At 37.8% G+C, this 11,613-nt stretch overlaps 1 protein-coding gene across 1 annotated transcript in view; it reads right to left on the reverse strand.

The window, feature by feature from the left end:
* faf1 (Fas (TNFRSF6) associated factor 1) overlaps positions 1-6,208 on the reverse strand; it is a 65,259-nt gene extending 59,051 nt beyond the window's left edge. Inside the window, exons 1-3 of the mRNA XM_074669007.1 lie at positions 5,866-6,208; positions 3,409-3,477; positions 1,636-1,682 (exon numbers count right to left, since the gene is read on the reverse strand). Coding sequence (XP_074525108.1) covers positions 1,636-1,682; positions 3,409-3,477; positions 5,866-5,925 — 176 coding nt within the window. The 5' untranslated portion in view covers positions 5,926-6,208. The remainder of the gene's footprint in view (positions 1-1,635; positions 1,683-3,408; positions 3,478-5,865) is intronic.
* Positions 6,209-11,613: the final 5,405 nt, after the last annotated feature.

Raw genomic sequence — 11,613 nt, forward strand, 5'->3', positions numbered from 1 at the left:
GGTGAGAATTCACAACAAAAGGGTTTTTACCGAACTTGGCACAGCAACGCCAAAGACCGTTAAATTGTCCGTTGCTACCGTTTGAGAATTACTCCCATGTTGCTCTGCATCTAGATGGCACTGTTCCTCTGTGGGTGCCCCATAGCAGACTGAGCTGTTGAGGCTTTTCAACCACAGACAAACAGTCAGATCAGTGAGTGAGTTCAACAGAAGATTCACCGTTTTTATCGAGTCTGACCAGAAAATGCCCTGAGGATTTTTGCTGATGAACAAGGCCAGCTTATTATAATTCCCAACCTGCTTACTAAAGAGGACACAAGGGAAATGGATTTTAGGCAGTAGCATTGGTGTAGCCTCCAACTGGCTCCAGCTCATGTCACGTCATCAGAGTCTGTTTACTGGGCAACTCCAGCCTACTCATAGCTGTGCCAGCCACTTAGTAAATGAGTTGGCTGCTGGTCACTGCCAACCAGCCTCCATTCATAGCAATGTGTGCCCTCGAGAAACACCCGCAATATTCTCATGACCCAAGGGCCTGAACCACATTAAGCTACATGCTTGCCTGTGCACAAATGTGTGCACAATGTGTGTACACAAAATGAAACGGTTGAACAGAATGTGTCCAGTTTGAGTGGGTTCACATCAGCTCACTGCATTCATGAGTCTAAACTATCCGTTGGAGGAAAGTGAAGTCCTCAAAGCCTCTTAAAGAAACCTTTTCAACCCAGAAACTGTTCACAACCCCGCTCTTGGCAGAAACTGTGCAGTGTCTTTTATGTCAATCCTATTTCAAAGAAAAAATAGAAACCACAGCGGAAGTAATAACCTCCAAGCATTTGTTTACACATTAAGAGAAATACATGCATGGTATTAAAAGATTTAACATTCATATCTCATTGAAGAAGCTGGTTATATGACTAACAAAGCATTAAAAAGAGTATCTCCACTGTAAACTTAGAACAAACAAAGATCCCAGAAGCATTAGGACAGACCCTAAATCTGCAAGTTCACGTCACCAGATAATAACCGAGGTGAGAAAATCAATTTCCTGCCAACACAATCAGGCTGCAATTTCATACTTCATTCAAGAATTGTAGTCGCAGTGGCTCAGAGGTAGATCTGAAATCAGAATGTTGAGGGTCAACTGCAGGTCTCGCTGTTGTGGAGACATCCTTGGACAAGATGCCTAACCCAAAACTACCCTGAGCCACCTCATTCATGTGAATATGGTGTTAATATGACATATTATTTAAAGAGCTCTGAGTGGTCAGAGGACTGGAGAAGGACCTGTGTAAACACTCTTTATTTACCATTTCAGATTAATTAAAGCAAACTGCCCACTGTCTTCCACTGTAAAGATGACAGGGCCCATCTGGCTTCTTATCGTCACACAGTTCAGAAGCTATCTTCTGTAATGTTATAGCGATGCATATATGCACACTGCAAGGGCAAATTACACACTTGCACATTTAGGAAGGCAGCAATCATACTGACAATATACAGGGATTTTGGAGCAACGTATGCTGATAACCAGACAGTGCCTTTGTCAGGTAAAACCTGACAGAAGATGTAGCATTTTAGGTAAAGAAACATTTATTACATCTGACATGAAAAATGAGGCAAATAAGTAATTACCTTTGTAAGATCCCATTCTCCTGTGGTATCACCCCATTGATGGCTGCCTGTAATGAAAGTGGAGGAGTGTTAAAAAACACATTAGACAGAGACTGCCTATTTTTGTTTATGAACAAAAAAACATGTTCATTAACTTTCTGAAAAGGTTCAGGTTTGACCCATTAGATTGTGACACAGAAAGATGGAGAATTCAAACATGCTGGCTGATCAGCACAAAGAAAACAAACAACAAACATGACCACTCTCAGCCCTGAGCTTTTGTTTGAATGAACAATCAATCCCCTTTCACTAGCACGCCCACTATTCTCATAGCAAAACAAAGTACATAAAGTCAGCTGATAGGTGCACGTATAATCCCTCCTCACATCCTTTTTGTATTGAAAGAAAGAAATACTGAATATGAATGGCAAGAACGTTCACGAGGGTCTTAAATTGACAGAATAAAAATGTTGATTGAGGAACACGGGGGGAGTAGGGAAAGGACAAAGGTGATGAATCAGGTTAGTGATGACTGGGTTCCACTCATATGGTTTGGTTTCAGACACATTTGAATCAAGCAGAACCAATATCAGGACTACTGTTAATGAAAAAAGAATCAACTCTCATAAACTTGCTCAGGTGGTACCTGTCTGTTCAGTGGGTTGTTTATTGTAAGATGCTGAGAGTTCGTCAGCAAACTTTAACTGGAACTTCTATATCTTTGATGAGGAATTTAGATTTTGCAGGAAGGACAGATTTTTGGTAGATAATTTCTTCATTAGGTATATTTTACCACCTCACACTGGTACATTCGATCAGTTGTCACCAATGTTTAAGAAACTAGAGGTGTCCCAGTCCAATATTGATATCGGATATCGGTCTGATATCAGCAAAAAAACAAATATCGGTATCGTATCGGAATGCATCTAAAATCTCCGATATAAGCAGTCCGTTCCAGACCCCGCTCCTGCTGTTTTTATTTGATTTATTTAGGTTATTTTCTGGGTCTTCTAATTCATTCTTTGTTATATTCAATTACTAGTATATTCTTATGCTTAATGTTAAAATTTCTGTTACCCATTGGTTAATGATAAATGGGTCAGTTTTTCCTCATACCTACTGTTGCTGACTACAATGGTCTTTGTTTGAATAATATCACGTAATCAAGCCTTTTCTAACATGACAGACATACTACAAAATAAGCAATAAAAGTATGCATGTTTAATGCTGATATCGTATCGGATTAATATCGGTATCGGCCAATACTCAATGCTGCAGTATCGGTATCGTATCGGAAGTGAAAATATAATATCGGGACCTATAAGAAACTATTCATTATTGTAGGGAAATTGCAAGTCCTTAGCTTTTCAGGTGCAGTGATTCAAGGCCCCACCATCTGTCCTACCACTGCTCGGTCTGCTGCCGCCACCTGCTTTGAACTGCCGCCAGCATTGGTCTAAAAATAGAGTGACCCCTTCTGACATGCACTGCGAGGTAAAGGGTTCCTCAGTTTTGACTCATGATGACTTGATACAAACTTCAGGGAGAGAGTGTCTCTCAACTCAACAGTACCCTAACATACCTCTCATTTGTCTGTTAAGGTATCAAAAGGGAGCAGGGATCTAGACACTGCCTGAGGAACAGAACACCCACAAAGGCAAAATGAAGAAATGCTGTGGTCATAAAAAAAACAACACAGAAGCTTATTGGATGTTTACCACCTTCTTGAACTCATTCTCTCAATGTCCTCTCTATCAAAGAGCAAAGCTCAAAGCCTGCAGATAATGAACTTACCACTAAATCCCAGTTATTAAGCTCTAACAGAGTGATTGCTTCTGCAATGTTGTCAATTCCAGTGCAAGCCTGAAAGAGGAAAAAAAGAGAGAGCAGAAAAATTCAGTTAAAAAAATGAGGTGAATGAGATTCTGCTGCAGTTTTTTTCTGCTTATGAAACTTTTTGAATTCCCATCACATACAAAAACATTAAATTAAAAACAATGAGAAGGATTGTCCCTAACAGAGGAGATTTGACTTCTATGTTACCTCCCACAATGACAGTCATTTTAGTCATGATAGAAAGCCCTTTAAATCATGAAGTCTGGAATAAAAGGAAGACACAAGCTTCCCCTGATTTGCTGCAAGATATTTTTAATCTTTGAAAACGGGCTATACAGAATACTATTGCATGAAAGGCTCACTATACTACAAAGTGAATCAGGATACACCAATGCCACTCACACCTGCTGAGCTATCTTGGATTTTTCCCTTTATATCCTGCATTACAAATTACAAAATCCAAAGACAAATGAATCAGATACGAATAGCCAGTGTAACCATGAGGATCAGCACATTTTGAGAAAGGGACAGAAAATTTGTGCTTGAATGAAGCATTGCGAAAAAGATTATTTAAATACTAGCTGAATAGTGGATCATCAGGAACTCTCAAGAGTCTAAACAAATTGTTTTTAGGCATTTTCCTCTTGTCCGCTTACTGCAACAGTCAACTAAGAAACAAATACATTCTTTTGTATTTTTTTACTTTGTCGTTTTATGCTTATAATCTGGGCGAAAACAGGGACACTAGACCTTTCATGAAATGGTCATATATTTCTCATTGGTACAGACAGATGATGGAAATTACAAACATGAGATGGCTTTTAATCTATTTCTATATCATACTGTGACTTAAAACTGCCATTTCAATGTATAGGAAATTGCTATTTCAAGTCATTTTTAGTACATATTTAGCATCTCAAATGGTTGAGCTGACTCCTCAGGGATTACAAAATGAAGAGGGGTAACTTCAGTCATCTTCCTGATTCTATTGGTGTGTCTAAAAGAAACATGCAAGACAAAACATGTATTGAAAAACTGCAAAGGATAATCTCAGACATAAGTAGCTCTGTATCAGTCTTTAGGTTAAGGCACAAAACTTTAATGTGTCTGTCTCCTAAACTTAACAGAAACTAATCCCAAAAATAACCTATTTTGGTAAGTTCTGAATCTAAAACAGTCTGAAGCCCTTTGACTTGTTTTTAAAGAAGTGGAAAATGGAAGCAACTGTGGCTTTATTGAACTCATATTCTGTGCTCATTTGTATATTATGACACACCTGCTTTCACTCATACATCCAAAACTTGTGTAGTTCTGATTCTTGTGCCAATTGGCCAAAACACAGAAGTACACTTGTCTGTTTAAAAATTATTAGAACACCTGACAAATCTGAAAACAATTATTTTATTTTGCCTCCAAAGCCTCATTATGAAGCATTTAGATGGTTGCTCTTAGCACAACTAATATCAAATGAAGTGAGTTAAACTGTTTCTATTTTTAAATTTGATATTTGATTTTTTCCCCCCACCTTTTGCAGCAATTATGGTAGCACGTCAATATATTTTCTAAGAACTTAAACACTAATGTTCATGCCTTCTGCAACTCAAGCCAAAGGCTTATCTTTGAATTCAAAATAGGTCTGTCTAGTTTATTTTCTAATTCGACCAGAGTTTCAGGTTAGGTCTAAGATCTATACTTGAGGGGGCCAATCCATCATTTCAGTGTTCCTTTTTATGAGAAAACAGATCTAAATCTCCTTATACTAGCTCTATTCTATGGGATACACATACAATGATGACATTGTTATATGTATTTTATTCGATTAATTTGGTAATTTTTTTGATATTTTAACAAAAACAACTACAACAGTGTAAATATACGTTGTGTGTTCTCAAAAATTTTGTCTGCCACTGAAGCTACCTCTGCCAGTTTACGGTGAAGGCATGATTCAGAAGCTCTGAGTTTCCTTCTTATAAATTCCATCAGCGTTTCAGCATACTGGGTGAAAAGTCTGCAATCTGTCAAGAGAAACGCAGTTTCTGGCTAGGGCTACCAAGTCTGACAGACAACTGGCTACATGTAAACAAGCTGACAGTGCTGTGAGCATCGTAGCTCTTCTTTTAGCGTATTAGGTTGCCGTTACCGGCCATGCGAGCAAACTTTAACCGTACACATGACAAGAACGGTTGGTTTGGAACTGGTAGACGTTATCTAATATTTTGGGCTACAGCTAATAATTGACCTCAGAATCAGTTAGTTAGCTAAGTGTTAGCCACTGAGAGGAAAGCTCAGCTCAGGACTGCTGTTTACGACGCCAGTCAGGTCGTGTGTGATGTTGCTGACACCAGCCAAAAACAATTACACACCACTAAACGAGGTACTGCATAAAATATTCAGGAGGAAACAAACGAGACACACCTGAAAGTCGGCCAGAATCATCTCTCTATCCATGTTGCTATCGCCGCTTTCGGAGGCCATGGCAATGACTGGCTAAAAGCAATTCTTCTTCCACTTGCTCTCGTCGCTTTCTCGCCTCACAGAGGGACACTGGGTGTTTATAAGATACTTTGCTTAGACGTGACAGCGAGTGAGAGGTTCGAAAACTGGATGTGTCACACTCTGACGGTATTTAACCCCTTTCAGAAAGACAAATATCTGTAAAGTATCGTCCAGTGTTCAGTGTTCACTTATCTCATATCAGTATTGTCATCTCCATTGCTTTACGGCTGCAACGTAAAGCGTCCGTATGTGTCGTAAAACTGGATCGAAGTAAAGGCCAAATCCCATAGCTCTAAAGTTTCATTCTCCTCTGGCGTCTTTACACCTCCCACCAGATATGCATGGAGAAATGCAAATAAGTAAAGCCAGGAAAGAGGAGAGATTTGTTTCAACCCTAAGATGCATGAGTGAGTCAAAAATGACCAGGTGAGGGTGTTTTTTTTTGCACTATCTTCACAATGAAAACTTTTTACGATTTCATTTCCCATGTTTTCCCCAAAAAACATGTTTTTGATATATATTCTCGTACCCCTGGTTGGGAATTACTGGTCTACGCATCCAGCATAGATAACATAGACAAAATGAAACATAAAAATATATAGCTCCAAGTACCTCAAGGGTCTTTCCTAAAATAGGGAAGTGTCCATAATTAGTGAGATACAGTACTAGCTAAGTGTTGAAGCCACAGTAGTGTTTGAGAGACATAGATTATGGGGTCAATATTTGCATAATTTGTCTTTCTGCAAACAAGTCAGGTATTCAAGAGGAAAAAATATATTCTCCCTTGCATTATATGTAAGAATATCATCTGCTGAAGCAGGTACTAAGGATTTTATCTTGACACATGAGGAAAGGCACAGGATTCAAAATTTAGAGCAATGCAGAACTTTTTCCACTGAATATCAACCTGGTATGCTTGGATTCAAGGGTATTACCGAACACACTATTTGTTCACACCCAGTTTGTGTTGCCATAAATTAAAATATTTCATTTCCCAATTATGTTTCACTGGACATTAAGCAGAACAAAGTGGATAGGGCCAGCTGAAGCGAAAGGGGTGTTGGATCTGCCCAAGTAACAAAGATAGTAAAGTCAGCAATGAGCATAGGAAGTGCAATGATCACAGCCAGACACAGGTGGTTTTGTCACAGCTGCGTAATGAAGAGAAAAGAATACACATGTGCATGATCACACACACACACACACACACACACACACACACACACACACACACACACACACACACACACACACACACACACACACACACACACACAATGAATGTTAATGTTTTTCTTTTTCAAAATGTATAGCTAAACAGCATTACAAGTCCATGCTGGTATTATTGACTTAAATAGAGGGGAGGAGCCTTAAGTTATGGTGTGTATACTAATACATGGTTTGATTAATCTTTTCTTTGTGTTTTTTCCTGTTGTAGAATGTATACTACTGCTCCAGCACCTCCTGTATTATGGTCTTTAGACCTATTTGTGATTATAAATACAGTTTGGATAATTACACTCTAAGTACTGTTGGACTATGCTCCATACTGCGCACTTTACAGATTAATTTTGTAATTCCTACTGTAAATGTTAGTTGAAACTTGGGGATATAACCAGAAGAGGAAGTTTGGACTGAGGAGCTGTGTTGTCATTAAGTTAATGCTTATAGCCTTTACATCATCCATTTCTATTTGCACTGCTGACAATGGCCATGTTTTAAAAGCCCCACTGCAGATTCTGAGTTTTTGAACTTTTGAAGTGTCAAGCTTCTTCAATTTATTTCTGCTGTTGCTTATAGTTGTTTTTAATTTTGTCTAAGTGGCCATAACTCTCATTCAACCACACGCAAAAAAATGAGGTTGTGAATACAGTTTATAGAAAAAAGTTAAACTCTTTAACTTTTGAGAAACTCATAACTTGTGTTTTAAGAACAGAAAGTTTGAATCCCCATCTGTTTGCCCACTCTCCCATTTTTATCACATTTCTCATTTTATTAGTAACAGAATAGACGTGAAGTGGCTCAACCACAGAGCCCCTTTGTCTGTGTACACTAACTTTACAATACTGTGATCAACTGGAGAAAAAATGTCACTGAACATTATTTTGAATAAAAGGGGACCACCAGCACTGCTGTAGGGGGCTGCATTATCGACTGTAAATGCAGTGGTGGATTCTGTAGCTGCTCCAACCTAAACTGATCTACCAAACAGAAAGTTCACGATGTAAATGTATGTCTTACTGCTAAGACCTAAGGATTTAGACTCATCAAGAAACCTTTAACAAACAATTTCATATGCTAATTCAGCCTCTACAAAACTCATCTGATATTAAGATATTAGACATAATTATTATTTTTCTTAACTGATTGTCAGTCTTTCTTTCATCTTTATTTACGCTTTCTTACACATATGTGAAGTCAAAGCAATATTTTTGATCGATCTATACCGGGTAATCAGTAAAGATCCATTCTGAGACCTTGTCCTGTGTACAGAAAGCTTTTGTACCTAAACAGTCAATTTATCATATCTGCTTTAAAGCAGTGTGATAGACTCAAGGATGTAAGATTTAGAAAATACAGGGCAGCCTTAATCTTCTTGAAAGTTGAGTTTTCCACATGATTTTATTTCGTATACCATCACTGAAATTTTATAGAGCTTTTACTGGCCCAACTATTCCAACTTTATGTAGTTGTAGGTAGCCCGGTCTTGCCGATGGTAGTTGTTGCCACACTTTTTAAAAACCATTTACCCAAGAAGTGCAGGGACAACCTGTACGACACAATACAAACATTTGTTTCCTTGATAAACAAGGCCTGAATTGCACCAGGGTTGCTTTCTGTAGTGGTTGCTCTCTTAAGAGGTCAAAATCATAAACAATCTATTGAGAAGAGAGGGTGAAGCACCTGATGATGGACTTAATGGAACAAAAATGATGATATGGAACATAACAGAGTTTGTGGACTAACTCTGAACCTGGCAAGAAATAGCAGTATTTTACCAAATACAGAAACAATATATGACCAGAGAAAAAGAAGAAAGTTGTACAAGAATCATATAGTACTGGGCGATAGGAAGGTAGAATAGAATAGAATAGATGGACGCCTTTATTGTCATTATATGACTTGCAGATAATTAAATCTGGATGCTCACAATGAAATTAGGAAATAAACGATTCTTATAAATACATATGCCTGTTCTCGTAAATACATATGCCTGTTTTGCTGCGTGTCTGTTTGGCTTGACTGGACAATGCCAGAGAAGTTTGATAGGCCCTAAACTGTCAAACCTTTGTGACTTTGCACACAATTTAATGCCCTTACTGACAGTTTGCCCGCACTACTTGTCATGTGGCTAATTTAGCCAGTTTCTACATCACAAAAGTTTATATAAGATTGAATATTATCTCTTTATATACATTTATAGCACCTCCCATCTCATGAGAATAGGCTATGTAGAGAAAAGTATACTCAGGGGTACAACATTCACCTGATCTTTCCCTCTGCATTGGCTCCTAAATCCACTAGAGGGCGGCACAAGAAGAAGAAATAGAAGGGTGCTGTCAAGAGTTGCATCATTGTAATGATCATACGTTGCCCCTTTGCTGGGATATAAAGATAAATTCAGAGTAGGGGTTCATGGACCAATCCAAATGATTGTAACCTCTTAAACTGAAATTTCTATATCACTTTAATCAAGAAAGTTGCAACTTTTACCACCGTTGTGTTTTTACAGCCACTCACATGCGACATGTCAGCGCGTCCGCCATATTACTAGTGGCAGCTCGTCTGCCCAAACTAAATAAAGCAACTGCTGAAAGTCTTCTAAAGAAAAATCACTTACTTTGACATATACCTCATTTTGAAGATTCATTTTAATTTCTTTTGTTTCTTCATTTTATTTTTTAGCCTTTTTCCTTTGTATGTGCACTGAACTGTTATATATATATATATATATATATATATATATATATATATATATATATATATTCTATTCATTTATATTATTAATATCTTGTGAGGCCTTGGTGTTGAGAAAGAAACCAGGAGATTTTGACCAATTCAAAGTAAAAAAAAAGTAAAAAAAAGTAAAAAAAAAAAAAGTGAAAGTATTTCTGCTTTCTCTTTCAGTGTGGGATGAAAAGGAACATAAAGAATAGGCTGCATAACACTTTAAAATGATTCAGAATATATGAAAACCTTATTTATCCTCTTGAAACATGAAGCCGCCGCATAAAAACTTAAATGAGGGCGCTACTTTTACTAGAATGTGTTACAGTAGGCCATTGAACACGATTTTAAACGGTAATGTTAACACTCTGAAAACCTCTATAACACATTCATGACATGCAATAGAGGTGCACTGTTATTTGTTTTAAGTCTAACATCTAACCGTATGGTCATATGATAACAGTCGCGGGAAATGGGTCATGTGCATTTTGCGCTTCTTTCTAAAACGCCACTAGTATTATGGCGGCGATGCTGACGTACTACGAGGCAAGTCATTGTGGCGCCAGCGCGTGTTCGCCACAGCATCACGGTTCCCAACCGTCCCGCCCCCAATCTTTCATCCAATCACGCCATTTTATCTTTTGGGCAACGTTGTTCAAAATTTATTTACTCACACGATCTGTCAGGACAAACATCTCGCATTTGTCAACTCAATCTAGGAGTCTAACGGATCATAGCATGCAGGTAACACTTCGCCACGGAGGATATCTCAGCAGGAAATGAACTGTGCTTGGACATTCAGCCTGCAGGTCTGATGAGATGAACTCGGGGATTGTTGAGACAGTGGGTCGTAGAGGATTAACGGTTAGGACAGGACAATTGAGGATGATCGTGCCATCTTTGTGCGGATCGGCTCACTACTTGTATTTCCTGAACACGTGAAGTATTATTCACTGAAAGATCGTGTATAGCTTGTATAAAAGGGTTCTTTTTTTTTTCATTTTGGCGTTTTTCTCCGAAAATGAGCGGGAATTGAGAAATGCGTATTTGTGGCCATTTTTGTAAAAAAGGAAGTTATTTTGATTTCTTTTAGAAGACTGATTGTTAAGGCGTGTGAATCGGTGGGATTGTGCAGTCACAAGTAAAACAGAGAAAAAGAGCCGTTGGTATTCTCATATAGAACACCCTTCAAAATAGGTTTTCCCCATCTAGACCCAACAAATTCAAAAATTGATACGCCTAAGGTCGATTGAGGTTGATTAAGCTGGAAACTAGTAATGAATAAACGTGTTAGTAAGGAGTAAGACACATTGTTTGAAATTCAATTTGATGGCTCTGTCAGAAAAAAATTACTGTTTTTACTGCTAGATGGTGCTCTAACAACACATTAAAGTTGATTTTTTCTTTCTTTCTTTCTTCTTTCACCAATCTTAAAACCCTTATATTAGAAATAGAGTCAATTTGAGTTTGCCAATCTCTTTGGAATTTTATTTGCAATTTGAGCAACATGTATAATTAGAGGAGGCTGTATTTAATACAATACAGGGACTGGTTTTCATTGTAGAAGTTTAATAGTGAAGAAATATTGTGAATTAAAAAAATGTTTTGTGAAAAATTGCTTACTATTCTTGTGCACAGTTAATGTGTAGTGTGTTTTTTTTTATTGATGGCTTAAGTTAAATGAGTATTTAAACAACTTAAATTTTTGTAACAGAACCA

This window comes from Halichoeres trimaculatus, unplaced genomic scaffold (genome assembly GCF_033239565.1).
Source record: "Halichoeres trimaculatus isolate MK-OKI-2021-1 unplaced genomic scaffold, fHalTri1.1 fHalTri1_scaffold_4, whole genome shotgun sequence".
In the NCBI taxonomy this organism is placed as follows: Eukaryota; Metazoa; Chordata; class Actinopteri; order Labriformes; family Labridae; genus Halichoeres; species Halichoeres trimaculatus.